Source organism: Thalassophryne amazonica, chromosome 13, assembly GCF_902500255.1.
Source record: "Thalassophryne amazonica chromosome 13, fThaAma1.1, whole genome shotgun sequence".
Classification (NCBI taxonomy): domain Eukaryota; kingdom Metazoa; phylum Chordata; class Actinopteri; order Batrachoidiformes; family Batrachoididae; genus Thalassophryne; species Thalassophryne amazonica.
This window is the reverse complement of record NC_047115.1, coordinates 86,058,798-86,086,041: the sequence shown is the minus strand read 5'-3', so window position 1 is coordinate 86,086,041 and position 27,244 is coordinate 86,058,798. Positions and strand designations below refer to the sequence as shown.

At 41.5% G+C, this 27,244-nt stretch overlaps 1 protein-coding gene across 1 annotated transcript in view; it reads right to left on the bottom strand.

Annotated features, from left to right (window-relative positions):
• The window catches only part of shtn1 (shootin 1), a 244,496-nt gene that overhangs the window by 28,401 nt on the left and 188,851 nt on the right, over positions 1 to 27,244 (bottom strand). Inside the window, exon 12 of the mRNA XM_034184229.1 lies at positions 15,077 to 15,156. Coding sequence (XP_034040120.1) covers positions 15,077 to 15,156 — 80 coding nt within the window. The remainder of the gene's footprint in view (positions 1 to 15,076; positions 15,157 to 27,244) is intronic.

Genomic DNA, 27,244 nt, shown 5'->3' with positions numbered 1-27,244 from the left:
ATAGTCATGAAAATTAGTGAAGGAACACTGAGACACATGGAAATGACTGACTCAAACTTGACCGTTAGAATGTGTGTAGCTTCTTTTGTGTATACCTTCCTGAGCATGACTGTTGTTGTTATAATTCTGCTTTGTTCACAGGGTGAGGAGCAGTGACCTGAGGGGGGCGCTGCTGTTATCTCTCAGTTAAACTGTTTACAATAAACATTGTGTATCAAGCTCAATTCAATTTAGTTTTCATGAAAATTTAACTGTCAAACTTTTATAAATTTGCATTTCTGGTGCTATGTAGGCTAGTTTACATTTTTGTTATGTTTGAGCTGCATTTTATGTTGGTATGACCGGGCCTAGGAGCAGGAAGAGGGTGGAGCACTGGAGGTTGGTTTCAGCCAGAGAGAACATAGAGAGGGTCGACTTCCTATTGCAATTGGCTGAGCGCCGGCTGCCATTTTGAATGTGTGTAACTGGGTGTTGCTAGTGTTGCAACTGGGTGTTGCAATGGCAGTCTTTGTGTCACTCTAGAGTTGTATTAGAGACCAAAGTTTCTGTTTATGTGCATTTTTCATGACCATGGATCATAACTATCATACCAGCAACATCAGAAAAACATCAAGATCTAAAGAAATGGCTATCAATTGCACCAAGTACACCAAAACAAACAAGAAAGTGGCATTCTACTCCTTTCCAAAGGGTATCATTAAGAAATGATTCGATCCACCGACATCAATAACCTTCTTGCTTAACGATTCCCTTATCGGTCCTTCAGAGTGGCTCTTGCTTTTGGGGGTTGTTCGTCAGGAAAATGATCATTTCTCTACACCAGTGGTCTCCAAACTATTCCAGAAAGGGCTGAGAAGGTGCAGGTTTTCTTTGCAGCCACTGACTCCAGCAGGTGATTTCACGGATGAACTCATCCCACCTGTTCAAAGGGATGTTAATCAGTGAAATCACCTGCTGAAGTCAGTGGCTGCAAAGCAAACCTGCACCCTCTCGGCCCTTTCTGGAATAGTTTGGAGACCACTGCTCTACACTGATTACAGACCCTGCAGTGGGTCTGTAATCAACTTTTCTGTAGCGCAGCTTTGCTTTGAACCTTGAACCAATCGAAGCAGCGATTGCAGGTTGAAGCAGTGCTTTGATCTAATGCTTCATTGATTCATTGTTTTATTTCGCTTTATCTTAATTTTCCCCCGTAAAACCCTAAAAAGCCTATGTCTGTGAGTAATATTTACCTTTTTAATGTTAAACTGACCTGTTATGGTCTTCTGAAACAGTTGATAGATGTATTTTACAACTTAAAAAGGGGAGCGATGCTAATGTGTTAGCATGTCTATGGCATTTTCAGTTTTAAAGTTAGCATTGACCCCGATCGGAATCGGATCGGGGCCAAAAAACCTGATTGGGACGTCCCTAATAACAATGTATATATGCATGTGCAGTCTGTGATTCATTTGGCCCCATCCACTACCTGTCAGACAGCGCATCAGATGCTTTAAACTCTCCTTGCAGGTGGTACGTGTTCATGTGAGTGACACGTTCTTTCAGACTGAGCCTGACCGAGCAGCATGGTTGTACGTAGACTCAGCCACATGGCACGTGCCTGCAAGTACTCCCTCTCTGTGCCTTGTTCCAGGACCAGGCCCCTCTTCCCCTAATCGGGGTGAGGTGACTAGCTGAATTTTTGTAAATCATTAATGGTCTTTCTGAAGCACCCTTTGCCTATCTCCTCACCTGGGACCAGGGGCTAATCCTCCAAATAGCACACCTCCCAGGATCACTGCAGCACCCAACCCCTCCCCACCACAATAAGGTGGTCATCCAGGGACCAAGGGCTGCCTCTTGTCACCAATCCTATCCATGAACATCATGAACAAGATTTCAAGGTGCAGTCAGGGACTGGAGGGTGTCCAGTTTATTGATCGGAGTATTTTGCAGACGATGTGGTTCTGCTGGCTTTATCAAAGAGTAACCACTGTGCACTAGGCTGGTTTGATGTCGAGTGTGAAGCATGTGGGATGAAAATCAGATGCCCCAAATCGGAGACCTTGGTCCTCTGTCGGAAAAGGGAGGATTGTTCCCTTTGGGTCAGGGGAGAGTTATTGCCCCAAGTGGGGGAGTTTAAGTCTTATCTTGGCGTCTTGTTGATGAGTGGAGGTACAGTAGTGTTCAGAATAATAGTAGTGCTATGTGACTAAAAAGATTAATCCAGGTTTTGAGTATATTTCTTATTGTTACATGGGAAACAAGGTACCAGTAGATTCAGTAGATTCTCACAAATCCAACAAGACCCAGCATTCATGATATGCACACTCTTAAGGCTATGAAACTGGGCTATTAGTGAAAAAAAGTAGAAAAGGGGGTGTTCACAATAATAGTAGCATCTGCTGTTGACGCTACAAACTCAAAACTATTATGTTCAAACTGCCTTTTTAGCAGTCCTGTGAATCACTAACCTAGTATTTAGTTGTATAACCACAGTTTTTCATGATTTCTTCACATCTGCGAGGCATTAATTTTGTTGGTTTGGAACCAAGATTTTGCTCGTTTACTAGTGTGCTTGGGGTCATTGTCTTGTTGAAACACCCATTTCAAGGGCATGTCCTCTTCAGCATAAAGCAACATGACCTCTTCAAGTATTTTTACATATCCAAACTGATCCATGATACCTGGTATGCGATATATAGGCCCAACACCATAGTAGGAGAAACATGCCCATATCATGATACTTGCACCACCATGCTTCACTGTCTTCACTGTGAACTGTGGCTTGAATTCAGAGTTTGGGGGTCATCTCACAAACTGTCTGCGGCCCTTGGACCCAAAAAGAACAGTTTTACTCTCATCAGTCCACAAAATATTTCTCCATTTCTCTTTAGGCCAGTTGATGTGTTCTTTGGCAAATTGTAACCTCTTCTGCACATGTCTTTTGTTTAACAGAGGGACTTTGCGGGGGATTCTTGCAAATAAATTAGCTTCACACAGGCGTCTTCTAACTGTCACAGCACTTACAGGTAACTCCATACTGTCTTTGATCATCCTGGAGCTGATCAATGGGTGAGCCTTTGCCATTCTGGTTATTCTTCTATCCATTTTGATGGTTGTTTTCCATTTTCTTCCACATGTTGCTGGTTTTTTGTCCCTTTTAAAGCATTGGTGATCATTGTAGATGAACAGCCTATAATTTTTTGCATCTGCGTGTAAGTTTTCCCCTCTCCAATCAACTTTTTAATCAAACTACGCTGTTCTTCTGAACAATGTCTTGAATGTCCCATTTTCCTCAGGCTTTCAAAGAGAAAAGCATGTTGAACAGGTGCTGGCTTCATCCTTACATAGGGGACACCTGATTCACACCTGTTTGTTCCACAAAATTGATGAACTCACTGACTGAATGCCACCCTACTATTATTGTGAATACCCTCTTTTCTACATTTTTTTTACTAATAGCCCAATTTCAGAGCCTTAAGAGTGTGCATATCATGAATGCTTGGTCTTGTTGGATTTGTGAGAATCTACTGGTACCTTGTTTCCGATGTAACAATAAGAAATATACTCAAAACCTGGATTAATCTTTTTAGTCACATAGCACTACTATTATTCTGAACACTACTGTAAGTTGGATCAGAGGTGATTTCTCTAATGCTGCCTTCACACCGGGCGCGATCAGACACTACAAATTCGCGGGGGTCGAGTGGCGACGGACGCGCCTCCTTCGCCCGGTGTGTCGCTCTGCTTGGGTGGACTTTCGCTGTGAAAATTCGCCCCGGTGCGTCATCAAATAGGAGGAGGTTCCATTCCGCTCGGCGTCAAGTCATCATGACGGACCTTGATCACACAGAGCGAGTTGTTGTGAAAAGCTCCCAATACAGAGAGTATCATTATTTGCTGCAGGAGCTGCGTCTGGATGACGGCAGCCTTCAGCGGTCCTTCCGCCTCTGCGGGACCCAGTTTGAGGACCAACTGTCCCGTTCACGCACGCACATGTAAACAAAAAAAAAAAAGAAAGAAACTCCGCTGCTTGCTGCAGCTCGCTCTTCCCCCAAAAAACTCTGTCATAATTGTGTTTAGAAACCAGTCACCATTTGTTTTATTATACATCTGTGTAGTTAATTAATAAAATATTCTCCACACAGATGATTCGCTCACGCGCGCGCGTAAAGAAAAAAAAAGAAAGAAAGAAAGAAACTCCGCTGCTTGCTGCAGGGCTGCTCCTCGCTCTTTCCCAAAAAAGATCTGTCGTAATTGTCTTTAGAAACCAGTCACCATTATACATCTGTGTAGTTAATAAGTAAAATAACCTCCAAGGACCCTCGCACGCGCACGTAAAAGAAAAAGAAACTCCACTCCCCCTGCTGTGGTGCTGCTGCTCGCTCCAAAAACTCTCTCATAATTGTGAAATAAAGGACAAAAGAGACATACGTCCTGCTCACAGGCTGCTACCAGAGACAGGACATGTTCACATCTTCAGTCAAACTCCAGACATCTCCACGTCACTACATATCCAGTCCCTGATTGGTCATCGCGGCGCGACGAGACGAAAAAGTTCAGATTTTTCAACTTGGGGAGGAGGGCGACACGACGTGATGCAATATCACGCTACAAACACGCAAAACGTTCAAAATCGCTTCACTCACGTCCATTACGTCGCGCTGCGCGGTTTGGCGCCAAAACGCATCCTTACATAGGGATTACATGGCAACCTGTGGCTGCAGTCGCTCGCATCGCGCCCGGTGTGAACGCGGCATAAGACTGCAAGGGAAGCTCAGCTTCCCCGAAAATGTAAAAAAAAAAATTAAGTAGTCAAATATATACAGTTTGTTAACATTTCATTTACGACAAATGTTTTAGAATACGTTCATCTTGAACGTGAAGACAAGTTTGTTCAGAATCAGCAACTTACCACAAATTGACTGACTATTTTGTTAACTTTTCATAAATCTTTTTCTCATAGGCATGTGAGAATTACTTTGCACATTTTTGTGTACGAGGTCTATTAGAAAAGTATCCGACCTTATTATTTTTTTCAAAAACCATATGGATTTGAATCACATGTGATTACATCAGACATGCTTGAACCCTCGTGGGCATGCGAGAGGTTTTTCATGCCTGTCGGTTACGTCATTCGCCTGTGGGCAGTCTTTGAGTGAGGAGTGGCCCACCCTCTCGTCGATTTTTTTCATTGTTTAGGAATGGCTCAGAGACTGCTGCTTTGTTTGAGAAAAATTTTTTCAAAACTGTAAGGCACAACTGAGTGGACACCATTCGATAAATTCAGCTGGTTTCGGTAAAAATTTTAACGGCTGATGAGAGATTTTGGTCTGGTAGTGTCGCCGTAAAGACGACACTACGGCGATCTGCGCTTCGAGGCGGCAGCGTCTCACCGTTTCAAGTTGAAAACTTCCACATTTCAGGCTCTGTTGACCCAGTAAGTCGTCAGAGAACAGAGAACTTTCAGAAGAAGTCGGCATGAGGAGTTTATTCGGACATTCCATTGTTAACGGACATTTTGTAATGAAAGAACGTGTGGGCAGAGTCGCATGTCGGGCCGGACCCGACCGCGGGGGGTCGCGACAGGAAAAACACCTCCGTTGGAAACCTTAACGGACAAGTTGGAACATGCCCAAGCTGTTAAACAATTTCTCAGTTACTCACTTGTTGAAAGCCATCAAAAGCCGCCTGAATTTTACAAATGGTTTTCAACACGGAGGTGTTTTTCCTGTCACGGCGCACACAGATCTTTCATTAAAAAACGTCCTTAAACAGTGGAATGTCCGCATAAAGTCCTCATGCCGGCCTCTTCTGAATCTTCTCTGTTCTCTCACGACGTCCTGGGTGAATTAAGCCTTAAATTAGGATGTTTTCAGCTCGAAACAGGCCGACGACGGCGCCTGGAAGAGCTGTGCGACGTCCTGCTCCGTGGGAAGTCCTTACACCGACAGAAACACCCCATAATCTCTCATCAGCCGTTAAACTTTTCACCGAAAACAGCTTAATTTCTCGAATAGTGTCCACTCGGATATTCCTCACAGGTCCAGAAAAAATTTTGATAAAGCAACGCGCTCCGTCTCGACCAGCGTGTGAAACAAAGGAATTCAGCCGAGAGGGCGGGACCACATCTCACTCAAGGCCTGCCCACAGGGAAATGACTTCACCGACACGCGTGAAAAAACTCACGCATGCGCACAAGGGTTCAAGCATGATTGGTGTAATCGCACGTCATTCAAATCCATATAGTTAAAAAATAAATAAAAGGGTCGGTTTATTATCTAATAGACCTCGTATTTATGCATTTTTAAATTTATGACAGTGTTCTGCGTGAGCTATATATCATATGTCTATACAGTGCTATCAAATAAAAAAAAAACTTTGTACTGCAGCAAACAAAATGAGTCAAAATCTGCGGAAAGACAATAGAAATCGACGAAAGTGGTGATTTTGATACCAGGAACATTCACAGATCACAGGCATCAGGTACCAGATTAGAGGCTGTGTGAGAAGATCCAGGTGAGTACTCTCTGCTTCGTTCTTCAGTAAGTTAGTGTTTAAAGTCGTCGCACATTAGTTAATGTGCCCAGTTTGCAACACAACATCAAAGTATTCATGACTGTAAGCCTATCTATGGGCATGTGGAAATAATTAGTGGTCACTGGTGTACTTTATTTAAGGAAATTAGTGATGGAGAAACTGAAGCGTTTGGAACCACTGAATCAATATGAAGCAATGGTTCAGTGTTTTGAAGCTTTTGATACAATTATGTACGGAGACATCTGCAGCCAAACTTTAACATAACATTTGCATGGAACAATAAAGGGCAAGATGTCATCAAACAGTCAGGCTCTGTTATGTATGTTTAATAATAACGGTTCTATGTGTTTCTTGAAATTTTTGACGGCATTTTTGTTTAAAAAGAATAATAATATACTTGTGTTATAATCCCTGAAGGAGTCTTCCCAAGGGATTGATAAAGTTCTAAATAAGGTTCTATCTAAACTAATATAATTTGATTGTGCCATCATAAAAAAACTATATAATGGAGATATAAATTGTGAAATGCGTGTGCAACTAGGGACTGTTATGACCATTTTAGATATTTGAATTTACATATAATGCCAGGGTTTGAGTTTAGTTTGGTTTTCCGTTTCCTTTTGTTCTGTTTGCTATTTTTGCATTTCACTGGTTTTGGTTTGTTTATTATCTTGCTGGGTTTTTCTGCTTGGGTCTGTCTGTCTCTTTTCCTCTTGTCTCTCTCTTGGTTCTTGGTGATGGGTGTTTCTCTCTCTCACTGACCACGCCCTGGTTCTGGTGCTTTTCAGGCAAACCTGTTTCTGATTTGCTGATTACCACCTGGAGTTATGTAAGCTCACTGGGTGTGTTTGTCCCTTGCCAGTTTGTCATGCCTTGTACCTTCATTCCAGCTCTGTACCTGCATTCCATAGTCCTGCCTGCCTCTTTGTGTGTACCTGACCTCCAGCCTGTTGCTTCGACCATGCCTGTTTGCCTGATGATTTTTGTACTGCTGCTTTTTCTGGACTGCTTACTCGTGTACCGACCTTTGCTATCCACAACAGTAAAGCCTTCTAAAACCAGAGCTGTTTGTTTGAGCCATGTATTTGTGTCCAGCAATTCCTGACCATCCAGCCTGTCACCTGCAGCTTGTGGAGAATGCAGCAGCTCATCTCCTAACTAGGACAAAGAAGCGTGAGCACGTAACTACGATGCTCTCTTCCCTTCACTGGCTTCCTTGGTAGGTACAGGATTGATTTTAAGATTATTTTGTTTTTAAGTCTCTGAATGGGCTGGCCCTGGAATACTTTTCTGAAGTTATTAAATTGTACCAGCCCTCCAGAGCCCTTAGGTCAGTGAATCAGATGCTTCTGGACGTTCCCCGATCCTTCCAAAAACTAGAGGAGATCAAGCCTTTTGTGAAGGCAAGAAGCATCTACGACTCCTCTTGGAATTCATCACTGGTTACTTCCTGGTATCCATTTACAGCTAGGTGGCCTGGAACAAGATAGGTTGCCTGACTGGGAATCAAACTCACGCCTATCTTTTGGTAGTCTAATTCCTTTTCCTATGAGCTACCCGCTCTGCTCTTTAATGTGGTGGGCTGTAAGAAAAAAAAAAAAAAACTGCATAAATCTGTCAGTGGGTCAGTGAGCCTATCCCAGCAGTCATAGGGCATGAGGCAGGGTTACCCTGGACAGGACGCTAGTGTGTCACAGGACCACATATAGACAGACAAACACACTGACAACTGCTGTAAACCTACAGGCAATTTAAAGTTTCCAATCCACCTAACCTGCATGTCTTTGGATGTGGGAGGAAATCGTAGCACCTGGAGGACACCCACACAAACATGGGGGGAACACGCAAACTCCAAAAAACAGAAAGGCCACAGGAGGGAATCAATCCCATGACCTTCTCAGTGTGAGGCAACGGTGCTAACCACTAAGCCACCATGTTGCCAAACGCACACAGACACAGGGAGAACATGCAAACTCCCCACAAAGGCCCAGGCAGGAAGTGATCCAGGACTTTATTGCTGTGACGCAACAGTGGTAACCACAACACCACCGTGCAGTGGCGGCGCCAGGAAATTTTTGTTGGGGGGGCTGAGGGGGAGCTGGGGTAAAAGTTGGAGGGGCTCCACAAAATGTCGTCAAAATGAACAATATATAGTAAATTGCTTTATAAATACCAAGGTATATGTTTTAGTCACCCGTGATCCTCTAAAATGTGGTATCAATGCACACACACTTCACTTAGAATGATTGCCGAACAACGATATACAGCTTCTGTATATTCTGTGTTCGTGCGCGGCTGCGGCCAACGTGCTTGATGAATTCCTGCGCAAAAAGTAGTTCCCAATAATAATTTAATTTTGATATATTCCTGTGAGATAATAAGTATATCTCATCTAAATCAATTCTAATATGTACCAGTAATAAAATTATAAAGATAAGAGAAGTTTTAAGAGTGGCCATACACTGAAAAAAATGATACTTTGGATCAACTTAAAAAAAATGATGTAATTTGTTACAGCTAATTTTTTTAGTTTCTCACAATGTATATTTATGATTTTGTAAAGTGATTCCAGCAGATTTAAACTGGAAACCACAATTTTCCATTAGACCAATGTAAATAAGTACTTTGAATGAAGTGCACTGTGTTTCACTTTTTTCAATCAATCAATCAATCAATCAATTTTATTTATATAGCGCCAAATCACAACAAACAGTTGCCCCAAGGCGCTTTATATTGTAAGGCAAGGCCATACAATAATTACGTAAAAACCCCAACGGTCAAAACGACCCCCTGTGAGCAAGCACTTGGCCACAGTGGGAAGGAAAAACTCCCTTTTAACAGGAAGAAACCTCCAGCAGAACCAGGCCCAGGGAGGGGCAGTCTTCTGCTGGGACTGGTTGGGGCTGAGGGAGAGAACCAGGAAAAAGACATGCTGTGGAGGGGAGCAGAGATCAGTCACTAATGATTAAATGCAGAGTGGTGCATACAGAGCCAAAAGAGAAAGAAACACTCAGTGCATCATGGGAACCCCCCAGCAGTCTAAGTCTATAGCAGCATAACTAAGGGATGGTTCAGGGTCACCTGATCCAGCCCTAAACTATAAGCTTTAGCAAAAAGGAAAGTTTTAAGCCTAATCTTAAAAGTAGAGAGGGTGTCTGTCTCCCTGATCTGAATTGGGAGCTGGTTCCACAGGAGAGGAGCCTGAAAGCTGAAGGCTCTGCCTCCCATTCTACTCTTACAAACCCTAGGAACTACAAGTAAGCCTGCAGTCTGAGAGCGAAGCGCTCGCTCTATTGGGGTGATATGGTACTATGAGGTCCCTAAGATAAGATGGGACCTGATTATTCAAAACCTTATAAGTAAGAAGAAGAATTTTAAATTCTATTCTAGAATTAACAGGAAGCCAATGAAGAGAGGCCAATATGGGTGAGATATGCTCTCTCCTTCTAGTCCCCGTTAGTACTCTAGCTGCAGCATTTTGAATTAACTGAAGGCTTTTCAGGGAACTTTTAGGACAACCTGATAATAATGAATTACAATAGTCCAGCCTAGAGGAAATAAATGCATGAATTAGTTTTTCAGCATCACTCTGAGACAAGACCTTTCTAATTTTAGAGATATTGCGTAAATGCAAAAAAGCAGTCCTACATATTTGTTTAATATGCGCTTTGAATGACATATCCTGATCAAAAATGACTCCAAGATTTCTCACAGTATTACTAGAGGTCAGGGTAATGCCATCCAGAGTAAGGATCTGGTTAGACACCATGATTCTAAGATCTGAGTTTAAAAGCAGGAAATTAGAGGGCATCCATGTCTTTATGTCTGTAAGACAATCCTACAGTTTAGCTAATTGGTGTGTGTCCTCTGGCTTCATGGATAGATAAAGCTGGGTATCATCTGCGTAACAATGAAAATTTAAGCAGTGCCGTCTAATAATACTGCCTAAGGGAAGCATGTATAAAGTGAATAAAATTGGTCCTAGCACAGAACCTTGTGGAACTCCATAATTAACCTTAGTCTGTGAAGAAGATTCCCCATTTACATGAACAAATTGTAATCTATTAGATAAATATGATTCAAACCACCGCAGTGCAGTTCCTTTAATACCTATGGCATGCTCTAATCTCTGTAATAAAATTTTATGGTCAACAGTATCAAAAGCAACACTGAGGTCTAACAGAACAAGCACAGAGATGAGTCCACTGTCTGAGGGCCATAAGAAGATCATTTGTAACCTTCACTAATGCTGTTTCTGTACTATGATGAATTCTAAAACCTGACTGAAACTCTTCAAATAGACCATTCCTCTGCAGATGATCAGTTAGCTGTTTTACAACTACCCTTTCAAGAATGTAGTGTTTTCAGTGTAATAAATATTTAGGAAACCTACGTTTTTGGAGTATGGAGTTAAATTTGTCTCATTAATACTTGCAAATGCACAGAGGGTGATTTACAAATATCCTTTGATTTGTACACATGCTTTGTGATCTACAAACACAAATTTCTGATTTGTAACTTGTGTGTGGGTTTTTACAAATAAATGTTTATTTGCAAAACTGAAAATTCTGTTTGTGAAGAGTGATTCAGCATTGGTGGATCACCGAACACACACATTCATCACTTTGTTCAGTTACGCAATATTGAGACATTCTCAGTGCAAAACTGCAGTTGAGATCCACAAATATGTCAGTCACTATTCACATTATTGGCAGAATTATTAGGGGGGCTTGGCTCATTACTGAGCCAAGCCCCCCCTTGGTGCCGCCACTGCCACTGTGGTTTTTAAAAATTTAATTAAACAATTTTTTATTGTAAGGCGTATCAATTCCACGTTGGGCAGCATTACAGGAGTAAAACTAGAACACTCCCACAACTACTTTTCCACCAATGCTGTTAACTGACTAGATGAGAAGAAGGGTATGTCAATAGCAGTCAGTGTCAGTTATCACAACATGTCACTGTTAGTGCTAGAGGGAAGCAGCGTGAAAGTAACATGTAATGATGATCTGTGTGAATTAAAGAGTTTCTGGTTGGTTGATTGCTGTTCCTGGGCCAAGAGGAGCACACTGTCTAATCATGTAGAACTGCATGCATACTTCAGGATAAAAAAAAGAGGGCATCAAAGTAGTAGTGACATGTCGCAGACAATGTACGCTGTGGCCACAGTTACACTGGTCTACAGCCAAAATGTTTCTGAAATAAAGATAATCAAACTTTACTAATTTTGGGCCACGGATAATGAAAGTGTTGTTTGAATTTGTTGACTGTCTGTAGTTTTAAGAAATGCTACTACTGTGCTACTAAAGATTAATATATAACCATTTTGCTGATTTTTAATGTGTTACAAAAAGAGAACAGGTGAAATATTATACAAACAGTCAGAGAAACATAAAAAAGACCTATGTTTATGATTTTTCATTAAAACTCTACTGTTAACACAATAATATGCATATGTCGCGGACATGAATGAGCGATGCTCGTCTGCATCTCACCATGTCATTTAGGTCCTTCAGACTTTATTTTGAGTAAATGCTTCTGGGGAGCATTAGCATGGCAAAAACCTTTCAGCTTCAGTCCCCTTGCCTTTTTAAACATTTTTCTTTATTTGCCTCTTACAAAAAATGATTCGCCACTTAAATTTTCAGTAGGCAGCCAGATAGGGGTCAACTGAAGAATTACACAGGGGTCAAAATTAAAAGATGCTCCAATCATATACAACCCCTGGCAAAAATTATGGAATCACCGGCCTCGGAGGATGTTCATTCAGTTGTTTAATTTTGTAGAAAAAAAGCAGATCACAGACATGACACAAAACTAAAGTCATTTCAAATGGCAACTTTCTGGCTTTAAGAAACACTATAAGAAATCAGGGAAAAAATTGTGGCAGTCAGTAACAGTTACTTTTTTAGACCAAGCAGAGGGAAAAAAATATGGAATCACTCAATTCTGAGGAAAAAATTATGGAATCATGAAAAACAAAAGAACGCTCCAACACATCACTAGTATTTTGTTGCACCACCTCTGGCTTTTATAACAGCTTGCAGTCTCTGAGGCATGGACTTAATGAGTGACAAACAGTACTCTTCATCAATCTGGCTCCAACTTTCTCTGATTGCTGTTGCCAGATCAGCTTTGCAGGTTGGAGCCTTGTCATGGACCATTTTCAATTGGATTAAGATCCGGACTATTTGCAGGCCATGACATTGACCCTATGTGTCTTTTTGCAAGAAATGTTTTCACAGTTTTTGCTCTATGGCAAGATGCATTATCATCTTGAAAAATGATTTCATCATCCCCAACCATCCTTTCAATTGATGGAATAAGAAAAGTGTCTAAAATATCAACGTAAACTTGTGCATTTATTGATGATGTAATGACAGCCATCTCCCCAGTGCCTTTACCTGACATGCAGCCCCATATCATCAATGACTGTGGAAATTTACATGTTCTCTTCAGGCACTCATCTTTATAAATCTCATTGGAACGGCACCAAACAAAAGTTCCAGCATCATCACCTTGCTCAATGCAGATTCGAGATTCATCACTGAATATGACTTTCATCCAGTCATCCACAGTCCACGACTGCTTTTCCTTAGCCCATTGTAACCTTGTTTTTTTCTGTTTAGGTGTTAATGATGGCTTTCGTTTAGCTTTTCTGTATGTAAATCCCATTTCCTTTAGGCGGTTTCTTACAGTTCGGTCACAGACGTTGACTCCAGTTTCCTCCCATTCGTTCCTCATTTGTTTTGTTGTGCATTTTCGATTTTTGAGACATATTGCTTTAAGTTTTCTGTCTTGAAGCTTTGATGTCTTCCTTGGTCTACCAGTATGTTTGCCTTTAACAACCTTCCCATGTTGTTTGTATTTGGTCCAGAGTTTAGACACAGCTGACTGTGAACAACCAACATCTTTTGCAACATTGCATGATGATTTACCCTCTTTTAAGAGTTTGATAATCCTCTCCTTTGTTTCAACTGACATCTCTCGTGTTGGAGCCATGATTCATGTCAGTCCACTTGGTGCAACAGCTCTCCAAGGTGTGATCACTCCTTTTTAGATGCAGACTAATGAGCAGATCTGATTTGATGCAGGTGTTAGTTTTGGGGATGAAAATTTACAGGGTGATTCCATAATTTATTCCTCAGAATTGAGTGAGTCCATATTTTTACCCTCTGCTTGGTCTAAAAAAGTAACCGTTACTGACTGCCACAATTTTTTTTTCCTGATTTCTTATAGTGTTTCTTAAAGCCAGAAAGTTGCCATTTGAAATGACTTTAGTTTTGTGTCATGTCTGTGATCTGCTTTGTTTCTACAAAATTAAACAACTGAATGAACATCCTCTGAGGCCGGTGATTCCATACTTTTTGCCAGGGGTTGTAGAAAACTACACCACATTATTTGCCTGAGCATAAAGATTCCAAAAAAGGTATAGTCTGGACAATCTGTGACTGATTGTTATAGAGTTATGAGGTAAAAGCAGCAAGAATGGTGACAAAGGTCAGTTTTTGTTTGTACAGGGGTCAAAAGTTAAAGTTGCTCCATTAATTTTGCTCCAGCTGTATTTATGCTGAATTTGATGTTTGTATCACCATTTGAAGGACTGTTTAAGTTATCTGCTACACTAATAAGCCAACAGAGCATGAACCAGTGGTTGTCTGTTAGTTTAAACGTGTATATTAGGCAACCCGAATTAAAGCAGAAATGCTGCTTTGAACAACCTGGACCTCATTTCTGACATAAAATACGGTTGTTTACTCACCAGTATAAGTTTGATGTGATTAGAAATTCATAGGTCAAACGACGTGTTCAGTTCAAATCTGAAGCAAACATTTTTCTTCTTCTACTAAGGTGGATTTGAACTTTTCGTGGTACACAGCACAAACTACTGGACAGGAGGAACCTAGCAGTCAATGTGACTCACTGATTTGAAAATGCAGCTCTTTCAACCAGACTTGTGGGGCCGTGATATGTCAATCATCTGTGTCCAATCAGATTTCAGGGGAGTCCAGTGAAACCCCGGTCTCTGCTCGAGCTCCACCCATGCCAGGAAGTGTTCAACATTGGACAATTCCTGGTTCACTGTGATTGAGAATTTGGCACTTCCTGTTTGAGTGTGAGCTTGCCACTGAGTTCCCGTGAAATTCCATGGGACCTCGTCTGTCAATCCAGGAAGTGTTTGACATTTGAACATTTCCTGTTTTACTGTGGACTTGCATTTTGGCACTTCCTGTTTATGACGCCCTGTACTATGAGTGAGCTTTGTGCCGCTGCGCAAGGCTTCGCTCATATAATTATGTAGATGCAAAATGTAATACCTTGTATATCTTGGAAACAGTAGGCAATTAGCCATTGTTATTGTCATATTTGAATTCAACATGCCAAAATCCATAATAAATAGCACATTTTATTTCTGAAGCAGACAACTTTTAAATTTGTGTGTACCAGTGTTACTTACAGTGTGAAGTGCCCTGTTGTTGTTTGGTAGGGAGAACCCTGAGTCATTAGCAAATAGGAGACACATAATTCCAAATTGCACATGTTTGCGGATTACCTGTTGATTTGGTGTCTTGGTCCACAAGTGGGATGTCAACGCTGATGTTTCTCTTTTTTCGGATCAACAAAAGGAGGGCACTGCAAAGAAACAGAGTCAATAACACAGCTTACTTGTTCCTTATTAATGGTTTTGTCAACTTCACAAACGTACACACCTGTACAGAAACGTTCAGTGTGCAAGATCTCAGTTCTTCCACCAAACTACACAACTCTGACAATCTGATTAAGTGTCCACTCTAAAATAGGGTTGGGACGACTTATGAAAATCATTTACACAAATGTGTAAATGATTGGGTGTTACACAAATGGTCTCAGTGAGCTTTCGTTGCACAGCCAGGAGCATTCTGTGACATATGCACTTGACATATTGACTTCCTGTTCCGGAGCACAGCGGTGTTCTGCTGTATCTGTTAGCTGTTTGAACTGAGCTGTTTGAGTTCTTTGAATTAACAGTCTTTTTCAAGACTTTTTTACTTTTTTTTACTTTTTCACCGTGCTCCAACGCCTAAGGAAGACCTCTAACGGTCGAAGCATCGCGACGGAGCTCTTTTATCAGCTGGCCTTCATCAGCGTTGGCAGGCTAACTAGCTTGCTAACGCTTTCGTTTTTATTTTTGTTTTATTTTTTAGCACTGTTGTCGTGCTGCTCCACAGCTTGCCTAGTGGATTTTTATTTTATTTTAGCACTGTTGTCGTGCGTTACCTGTGCTGCTCCACAGCCTGTTCAGTGGATTTTTATTTTATTTTTTAGCACTGTTGTCATGTGTTACCTGTGCTGCTCCACAGCCTGTTCAGTGGATTTTTATTTTATTTTTTAGCACTGTTGTCGTGTGTTACCTGTGCTGCTCCACAGCCTGTTCAGTGGATTTTTATTTTATTTTAGCACTGTTGTCGTGTGTTACCTGTGCTGCTCCACAGCCTGTTCAGTGGATTTTTATTTTATTTTTTAGCACTGTTGTCATGTGTTACCTGTGCTGCTCCACAGCCTGTTCAGTGGATTTTTATTTTATTTTAGCACTGTTGTCGTGCGTTACCTGTGCTGCTCCACAGCCTGTTCAGTGGATTTTTATTTTATTTTTTAGCACTGTTGTCATGTGTTACCTGTGCTGCTCCACAGCCTGTTCAGTGGATTTTTATTTTATTTTAGCACTGTTGTCGTGCGTTACCTGTGCTGCTCCACAGCCTGTTCAGTGGATTTTTATTTTATTTTTTAGCACTGTTGTCATGTGTTACCTGTGCTGCTCCACAGCCTGTTCAGTGGATTTTTATTTTATTTTTTAGCACTGTTGTCGTGCGTTACCTGTGCTGCTCCACAGCCTGTTCAGTGGATTTTTATTTTATTTTTTAGCACTGTTGTCGTGTGTTACCTGTGCTGCTCCACAGCCTGTTCAGTGGATTTTTATTTTATTTTTTAGCACTGTTGTCATGTGTTACCTGTGCTGCTCCACAGCCTGTTCAGTGGATTTTTATTTTATTTTAGCACTGTTGTCGTGCGTTACCTGTGCTGCTCCACAGCCTGTTCAGTGGATTTTTATTTTATTTTTTAGCACTGTTGTCGTGTGTTACCTGTGCTGCTCCACAGCCTGTTCAGTGGATTTTTATTTTATTTTTTAGCACTGTTGTCATGTGTTACCTGTGCTGCTCCACAGCCTGTTCAGTGGATTTTTATTTTATTTTTTAGCACTGTTGTCATGTGTTACCTGTGCTGCTCCACAGCCTGTTCAGTGGATTTTTATTTTATTTTTTAGCACTGTTGTCGTGTGTTACCTGTGCTGCTCCACAGCCTGTTCAGTGGATTTTTATTTTATTTTAGCACTGTTGTCGTGTGTTACCTGTGCTGCTCCACAGCCTGTTCAGTGGATTTTTATTTTATTTTTTAGCACTGTTGTCATGTGTTACCTGTGCTGCTCCACAGCCTGTTCAGTGGATTTTTATTTTATTTTTTAGCACTGTTGTCATGTGTTACCTGTGCTGCTCCACAGCCTGTTCAGTGGATTTTTATTTTATTTTTTAGCACTGTTGTCGTGTGTTACCTGTGCTGCTCCACAGCCTGTTCAGTGGATTTTTATTTTATTTTTTAGCACTGTTGTCATGTGTTACCTGTGCTGCTCCACAGCCTGTTCAGTGGATTTTTATTTTATTTTTTAGCACTGTTGTCGTGTGTTACCTGTGCTGCTCCACAGCCTGTTCAGTGGATTTTTATTTTATTTTTTAGCACTGTTGTCATGTGTTACCTGTGCTGCTCCACAGCCTGTTCAGTGGATTTTTATTTTATTTTTTAGCACTGTTGTCGTGTGTTACCTGTGCTGCTCCACAGCCTGTTCAGTGGATTTTTATTTTTTTTTTAGCACTGTTGTCATGTGTTACCTGTGCTGCTCCACAGCCTGTTCAGTGGATTTTTATTTTATTTTAGCACTGTTGTCGTGCGTTACCTGTGCTGCTCCACAGCCTGTTCAGTGGATTTTTATTTTATTTTTTAGCACTGTTGTCATGTGTTACCTGTGCTGCTCCACAGCCTGTTCAGTGGATTTTTATTTTATTTTTTAGCACTGTTGTCGTGCGTTACCTGTGCTGCTCCACAGCCTGTTCAGTGGATTTTTATTTTATTTTTTAGCACTGTTGTCGTGTGTTACCTGTGCTGCTCCACAGCCTGTTCAGTGGATTTTTATTTTATTTTTTAGCACTGTTGTCATGTGTTACCTGTGCTGCTCCACAGCCTGTTCAGTGGATTTTTATTTTATTTTAGCACTGTTGTCGTGCGTTACCTGTGCTGCTCCACAGCCTGTTCAGTGGATTTTTATTTTATTTTTTAGCACTGTTGTCGTGTGTTACCTGTGCTGCTCCACAGCCTGTTCAGTGGATTTTTATTTTATTTTTTAGCACTGTTGTCATGTGTTACCTGTGCTGCTCCACAGCCTGTTCAGTGGATTTTTATTTTATTTTTTAGCACTGTTGTCATGTGTTACCTGTGCTGCTCCACAGCCTGTTCAGTGGATTTTTATTTTATTTTTTAGCACTGTTGTCGTGTGTTACCTGTGCTGCTCCACAGCCTGTTCAGTGGATTTTTATTTTATTTTTAGCACTGTTGTCGTGTGTTACCTGTGCTGCTCCACAGCCTGTTCAGTGGATTTTTATTTTATTTTTTAGCACTGTTGTCATGTGTTACCTGTGCTGCTCCACAGCCTGTTCAGTGGATTTTTATTTTATTTTTTAGCACTGTTGTCATGTGTTACCTGTGCTGCTCCACAGCCTGTTCAGTGGATTTTTATTTTATTTTTAGCACTGTTGTCGTGCGTTTCCTGTGCTGCTCCACAGCCTGTCCAGTGGATTTTTATTTTATTTTTTTAGCCACTGTTGTCGTGTGTTACCTGTGCTGCTCCACAGCCTGTCCAGTGGATTTTTATTTTATTTTTAGCACTGTTGTCGTGTGTTACCTGTGCTGCTCCACAGCCTGTTCCAGTGGATTTTATTTTATTTTTTGGCACTGTTGTCGTGTGTTACCTGTGCTGCTCCACAGCCTGTCCAGTGGATTTTTATTTTATTTTTTGGCACTGTTGTCGTGCGTTGCCTGTGCTGCTCCACAGCCTGTCCAGTGGATTTTTGTTTAGCGCTGTTGTCGTGCGTTGCCTGTGCTGCTCCACAGCCTGTCTAGTGGATTTTTATTTTGTTTTAGCACTGTTGTCGTGCGTTGCCTGTGCTGCTCCACAGCCTGTCCAGTGGATTTTTATTTATTTTATTTTTTAGCACTGTTGTTGTGCGTTACCTGTGCTGCTCCACAGCCTGTCTAGTGGATTTTTTTTTTGTTTTAGCACTGTTGTCGTGCGTTACCTGTGCTGCTCCACAGCCTGTCCAGTGGATTTTGATTTAGCACTGTTGTCGTGCGTTACCTGTGCTGCTCCACAGCCTGTCCAGTGGATTTTTATTTTGTTTTAGCACTGTTGTCGTGCGTTTGCCTGTGCTGCTCCACAGCCTGTCCAGTGGATTTTTATTTTTATTTATTTTTTAGCACTGTTGTCGTGCGTTACCTGTGCTGCTCCACAGCCTGTCTAGTGGATTTTTATTTTGTTTTAGCACTGTTGTCGTGCGTTGCCTGTGCTGCTCCACAGCCTGTCCAGTGGATTTTTATTTTATTTTATTTTTTAGCACTGTTGTTGTGCGTTACCTGTGCTGCTCCACAGCCTGTCTAGTGGATTTTTATTTTGTTTTAGCACTGTTGTCGTGCGTTACCTGTGCTGCTCCACAGCCTGTCCAGTGGATTTTGATTTAGCACTGTTGTCGTGCGTTACCTGTGCTGCTCCACAGCCTGTCCAGTGGATTTTTATTTTGTTTTAGCACTGTTGTCGTGCGTTGCCTGTGCTGCTCCACAGCCTGTCCAGTGGATTTTTATTTTTATTTTATTTTTTAGCACTGTTGTCGTGCGTTACCTGTGCTGCTCCACAGCCTGTCTAGTGGATTTTTATTTTGTTTTAGCACTGTTGTCGTGCGTTGCCTGTGCTGCTCCACAGCCTGTCCAGTGGATTTTTATTTTATTTTATTTTTTAGCACTGTTGTTGTGCGTTACCTGTGCTGCTCCACAGCCTGTCTAGTGGATTTTTATTTTATTTTAGCACTGTTGTCGTGCGTTACCTGTGCTGCTCCACAGCCTGTCTAGTGTCGGATTCCCTGTTTGGGAATCCGCTAGCTTAGCGTAGCTACTAGCTCTTAGCCGTTTTAGCATGGCGGCTTCTCCTGTCTCTCCCGTACTTTTCTGCTCTGGGTGTGAAATGTTTAGTTATTCCTCGGCCTCTTTTAGCAGTAACGGTACTTGTAATAAGTGCAGCTTATTCGTAACTTTGGAGGCCAGGCTGGGCGAATTGGAGGCTCGGCTCCGCACCGTGGAAAATTCTACAGCTAGCCAGGCCCCTGTAGTCGGTGCGGACCAAGGTAGCTTAGCCGCCGTTAGTTCCCCCCTGGCAGACCCCGTGCAGTCGGGAAGGCAGGCTGACTGGGTGACTGTGAGGAGGAAGCGTAGCCCTAAACAGAAGCCCCGTGTACACCGTCAACCCGTTCACATCTCTAACCGTTTTTCCCCACTCGACGATACACTCGCCGAGGATCAAACTCTGGTTATTGGCGACTCTGTTTTGAGAAATGTGAAGTTAGCGACACCAGCAACCATTGTCAATTGTCTTCCGGGGGCCAGAGCAGGCGACATCGAAGGACATTTGAAATTGCTGGCTAAGGCTAAGCGTAAATTTGGTAAGATTGTAATTCACGTCGGCAGTAATGACACTCGGTTACGTCAATCGGAGGTCACTAAAATTAACATTGAATCGGTGTGTAACTTTGCAAAAACAATGTCGGACTCTGTTGTTTTCTCTGGGCCCCTCCCCAATCAGACCGGGAGTGACATGTTTAGCCGCATGTTCTCCTTGAATTGCTGGCTGTCTGAGTGGTGTCCAAAAAATGAGGTGGGCTTCATTGATAATTGGCAAAGCTTCTGGGGAAAACCTGGTCTTGTTAGGAGAGACGGCATCCATCCCACTTTAGAGGGAGCAGCTCTCATTTCTAGAAATCTGGCCAATTTTTTGGGATCCTCCAAACTGTGACTGTCTAGCGTTGGGACCAGGAGGCAGAGCTGTGGTCTTATACACCTCTCTGCAGCTTCTCTCCCCCTGCCATCCCCCTATTACCCCATCCCCGTAGAGACGGTGCCTGCTCCCAGACCACCAATAACTAGCAAAAATCTATTTAAGCATAAAAATTCAAAAAGAAAAAATAATATAGCACCTTCAATTGCACCACAGACTAAAACAGTTAAATGTGGTCTATTAAACATTAGGTCTCTTTCTTCTAAGTCCCTGTTGGTAAATGATATAATAATTGATCAACGTATTGATTTATTCTGCCTAACAGAAACTTGGTTACAGCAGGATGAATATGTTAGTTTAAATGAGTCAACACCCCCGAGTCACACTAACTGTCAGAATGCTCGTAGCACGGGCCGGGGCGGAGGATTAGCAGCAATCTTCCATTCCAGCTTATTAATTAATCAAAAACCTAGACAGAGCTTTAATTCATTTGAAAGCTTGTCTCTTAGTCTTGTCCATCCAAATTGGAAGTCCCAAAAACCAGTTTTATTTGTTATTATCTATCGTCCACCTGGTCGTTACTGTGAGTTTCTCTGTGAATTTTCAGACCTTTTGTCTGACTTAGTGCTTAGCTCAGATAAGATAATTATAGTGGGCGATTTTAACATCCACACAGATGCTGAGAATGACAGCCTCAACACTGCATTTAATCTATTATTAGACTCTATCGGCTTTGCTCAAAAAGTAAATGAGTCCACCCACCACTTTAATCATATTTTAGATCTTGTTCTGACTTATGGTATGGAAATAGAAGACTTAACAGTATTCCCTGAAAACTCCCTTTTGTCTGATCATTTTTAATAACATTTACATTTACCCTGATGGACTACCCTGCAGTGGGGAATAAGTTTCATTACACTAGAAGTCTTTCAGAAAGCGCTGTAACTAGGTTTAAGGATATGATTCCTTCTTTATGTTCTCTGTCATATACCAACACAGAGCAGAGTAGCTACCTAAACTCTGTAAGGGAGTTAGAGTATCTTGTCAATAGTTTTACATCCTCATTGAAGACAACTTTGGATGCTGTAGCTCCTCTGAAAAAGAGAGCTTTAAATCAGAGGTGTCTGACTCCGTGGTATAACTCACAAACTCGTAGCTTAAAGCAGATAACCCGTAAGTTGGAGAGGAAATGGCGTCTCACTAATTTAGAAGATCTTCACTTAGCCTGGAAAAAGAGTTTGTTGCTCTATAAGAAAGCCCTTCGTGAAGCTAGGACATCTTTCTACTCATCACTAATTGAAGAAAATAAGAACAACCCCAGGTTTCTTTTCAGCACTGTAGCCAGGCTGACAAAGAGTCAGAGCTCTATTGAGCTGAGTATTCCATTAACTTTAACTAGTAATGACTTCATGACTTTCTTTGCTAACAAAATTTTGACTATTAGAGAAAAAATTACTCATAACCATCCCAAAGATGTATCGTTATCTTTGGCTGCTTTCAGTGATGCCGGTATTTGGTTAGACTCTTTCTCTCCGATTGTTCTGTCTGAGTTATTTTCATTAGTTACTTCATCCAAACCATCAACATGCTTATTAGACCCCATTCCTGCCAGGCTGCTCAAGGAAGTCCTACCATTATTTAATGCTTCAATCTTAAATATGATCAATCTATCTTTGTTAGTTGGTTATGTACCACAGGCCTTTAAGGTGGCAGTAATTAAACCATTACTTAAAAAGCCATCACTTGACCCAGCTATCTTAGCTAATTATAGGCCAATCTCCAACCTTCCTTTTCTCTCAAAGATTCTTGAGAGGGTAGTTGTAAAACAGCTAACTGATCACCTGCAGAGGAGTGGTCTATTTGAAGAGTTTCAGTCAGGTTTTAGAATTCATCATGGTACAGAAACAGCATTAGTGAAGGTTACAAATGATCTTCTTATGGCTTCGGACAGTGGACTTATCTCTGTGCTTGTTCTGTTGGACCTCAGTGCTGCTTTTGATACTGTTGACCATAAAATTTTATTACAGAGATTAGAGCATGTCATAGGTATTAAAGGCATTGCGCTGCGGTGGTTTGAATCATATTTGTCTAATAGATTACAGTTTGTTCATGTAAATGGGGAATCTTCTTCACAGACTAAAGTTAATTATGGAGTTCCACAAGGTTCTGTGCTAGGACCAATTTTATTCACTTTATACATGCTTCCCTTGGGCAGTATTATTAGACGGTATTGCTTAAATTTTCATTGTTACGCAGATGATACCCAGCTTTATCTATCCATGAAGCCAGAGGATACGCACCAATTAGCTAAACTGCAGGATTGTCTTACAGACATAAAGACATGGATGACCTCTAATTTCCTGCTTTTAAACTCAGATAAAACTGAAGTTATTGTACTTGGCCCCACAAATCTTAGAAGCATGGTGTCTAACCAGATCGTTACTCTGGATGGCATTTCCCTGATCTCTAGTAATACTGTGAGAAATCTTGGAGTTATTTTTGATCAGGATATGTCATTCAAAGCGCATATTAAACAAATATGTAGCACTGCCTTTTTGCATTTACGCAATATCTCTAAAATCAGAAAGGTCTTGTCTCAGAGTGATGCTGAAAAACTAATTCATGCATTTATTTCCTCTAGGCTGGACTATTGTAATTCATTATTATCAGGTTGTCCTAAAAGTTCCCTAAAAAGCCTTCAGTTGGTTCAGAATGCTGCAGCTAGAGTACTGACGGGGACTAGCAGGAGAGAGCATATCTCACCCGTGTTGGCCTCCCTTCATTGGCTTCCTGTTAATGCTAGAATAGAATTTAAAATTCTTCTTCTTACTTATAAGGTTTTGAATAATCAGGTCCCATCTTATCTTAGGGACCTCGTAGTACCATATTACCCCATTAGAGCGCTTCGCTCTCAGACTGCGGGCTTACTTGTAGTTCCTAGGGTTTGTAAGAGTAGAATGGGAGGCAGAGCCTTCAGCTTTCAGGCTCCTCTCCTGTGGAACCAGCTCCCAATTCGGATCAGGGAGACAGATACCCTCTCTACTTTTAAGATTAGGCTTAAAACTTTCCTTTTCGCTAAGGCTTATAGTTAGGGCTGGATCGGGTGACCCTGGACCATCCCTTGGTTATGTTGCTTTAGACGTAGACTGTGTTTCATAATTATTGTATGGCCTTGCCTTGCAATGTGGAGCGCCTTGGGGCAACTGTTTGTTGTGATTTGGCGCTATACAAGAAAAAAGTTGATTGATTGATTGATTGATTTAGTCGACTAGTCGGGTATCATTGGTCATCGATGAGTCAGCGACTAAATTTGACATTGACTGAATTTAGCCAATTTTGAATCTTCATGATGAAACTCAAATGTGACATTTATTTTAACAAGTATAAGCACAAAAATCACAAATAAAAAAACAGCATTAGCATGAAGACAATACCTGCATTCATTTACTAGCCCTATAAAGCCCACCCTGTGAAATGTCAGAAAATTCTAATTTTTTGAAACAACAGTCTTTATTGGACCTTTTAACAAACCCACCAAAAAAACAAAACAAAAAACAACAAACAAAAAACAAAAACCTTTTTGCATATATGAGTTTTTATTTGTATCATATTTGCTACATTGGGCGTTCTAGCATAAAACATCCATTTTAAATCCAGAGCAAACATAACATTTCAAACCTATAAAATGCTGCATTTTCTTAGGGAAATTACTGTGGATCACTTGTTTCAGGCAGCCATAATGAATGACTCATCTGAAGGCCATCTGATGCATAAGATACTGACATCTGGTGGTTTGTCTGTGCACTACAAGTATTTCATTGTATACGATGGGTTTTTTGGGGGGAGAAAATATCACACTGATGAAGCAGACATCTCAGAAAATCCTGTAACAAATATGATACACTTGGCGTTATAGGCCTAGGCAAAGACGACCCATTTGAGATGACTAATTCACCTACCAAGGTTCACACACTATCTTCACTGAGTCAATCAATCAATCAATTTTATTTATATAGCGCCAAATCACAACAAACAGTTGCCCCAAGGCGCTTTATATTGCAAGGCAAGGCCATACAATAATTACGTAAAAACCCCAACGGTCAAAATGACCCCCTGTGAGCAAGCACTTGGCGACAGTGGGAAGGAAAAACTCCCTTTTAACAGGAAGAAACCTCCAGCAGAACCAGGCTCAGGGAGGGGCAGTCTTCTGCTGGGACTGGTTGGGGCTGAGGGAGAGAACCAGGAAAAAGACATGCTGTGGAGTGAAGGGAGTGGTGGCAGCTCCAGCAGGTCTATTCTATTAAGGGTTAAATGAACAGAAATGGGGAATCGGCTTTTTCTACCTGTGCATGCACAGGGTCAAGTGGTCGTGAGGAGCTTCAGTGAAGATGGAGAGCAAGGCAAGCAAAGAATAGAGGAAACAAAGAATAGCGGAAGTGAAAATATCCAAAACTTATCATTTTCATCCAGATGGGAAGATTATTTTTTAATTTATTCAAATGTTAAATCCATCTGCCTTATCAGCCATGCAAACGTGGCAATACTGAAGAAAGGGAATTTGGAGCAGCATTTTAAGACGATCCCAAGAGCTACGATGCTGGCTTCCCGGGTAAATCACCTCTTCGCACCCAAAAAGTGCAGGAATTGAAAAGCCAGTTAGCAGCGCAACAGGCCGTTTTTACCCGACCAAATACCACAAGTAAGGCTGCAACCATATCTTCTTGTGTCAGCCGTGTTCTCGCAAAAGGAAAGAAATCTTTCAAGGATGGTGAGATTGTGAAAGAAGCATGCATGGGAGACGCAGATGTGCTCTTTGCCAAATTTAAAAATCGAAAGGAGATTGTGTGATGTGGACGATGTGAGGGAATGGTGGAGGATATTGAACGGCAACTGAGGAATGATACTGAGACATGTAAGTGTTTTTCTCTGCAATTCGATGATGCCGAGCCACCGATGCTGTGGACGTGGCTCAGCTATGTGTTTTTATTAGAATGGTTTTTGACAACATGAATGTAAAAGAAGAGCGGCTGACCATTTTACCTTTGAAAGAGCACACAAGACGCACAGATATTTTTCAGGTTTTTATAGAATCTGTTAAGAGCCAGCTACCCCTCTTCAAGCTCGTCTCCATTACAACCGATGGGGCTCCAGCGATGGTTGGACGCACTGCTGGGTTCATGGGATTGTGCAAACAGTGTGAATCTTTCCCAGACTTCCTGAATTACCATTGCATAATTCATCAGCAAGGGTTGTGCGGGAAGATTTTAAATATGGAAGATGTTATGGATGTGGCCAACAAAATTGCATGTTCTGTTTGAGCCAGGAGTCTACAGAGGTGATTATTTCAAGCACAGCTGGAGTGGACAGGTGCAGCACACACAGATCTGCTGCTGCACACACATGGCTCAGCTGAGGGAAATTTTTGGAATGGTTTTCCCAGTTGTTGCCTGAAATTAAAGAATTTCTGAAACATTCAACTCATGCTGAATATGCACAGCTAGAAGACAGTCAGTGGCTCTTGGATTTAACCTTTCTTACTGATCTGACTGACAAGCTCAATCACTTGAATCTAGAACTGCAGGGTAAAGACAAACACATAATCAACATGATCAGCTCCGTGAACACATTTAAAAGCAAGTTACACTTGCTTTCAAGCAGGTTGCAACAGTGTGATGTATGGAACTTTCCCCACATGGACACAGAACTTAAGTGTCAAGGCAAAGTCTGTGCGGAGCTTGAGAGTGCACATTATGCTGAGCAAGGGCAGAGCATCTTGTCAGAATTTGACAGGCGCTTTACTGATTTTGCTTCCATTGAGCCTGTTCTCACTTTTCTCTGTTTTCCATTTGGGAAAAATATTGATGTGGACTGTATAACATCCAAAATAACATCACGATTCAACCTGGACAGCTGTACTGTTGAAAAATGAGATCCTCACACTGAAAAATGACACTGAGGTGAAATCCAGAGCAACACCTGGCATAAACGCCCAATTTTGGAATCTAATGCAGAAAGAGAAATACCCCAACCTCAGACAAACTGCACAGAATTTGACTACACTTTTTGGATCAACTTATCTGTGTGAATCTGCTTTTTCACACATAAAAATCATCAACACAAAATACCGATCCACCATGACAGGTGTCCACATTGCAGCCTGCTTTCGGCTGGCACTCAGCTCCTACTGTCTGGATTACGAGAGACTAACTGCCAGAAGTCCGACTAAGGTCAGGAACAACTTTTCCAACTTGAATTAATGATTGTATTATTTGAAACTTTGTATTTGTGCCAAAAAATTGTGTTATTATATTGGTGCACCGGTGGAGCGATTGGCCAAAATGGCTGCGTGGTGTAATTGCTGCAGAACCGCTCGCCTTTCCCCCGTTAAAAATTTTGACGGATATATCTTAAACACCAAAAACCTTTGTCTGGGGAAGCACAGCTTTCTTTTATTATGCAACAAGTCCAGAAAACTCTTACACAGTACGGTTTAAGGAGCCTCACACGACAGACTGAGGGAAGCACAAAGGACAACATGGCGGCTACTCCAGGACCATCACCGAATGACACCGCAGCTGAGATAAAGACCATTAAAAC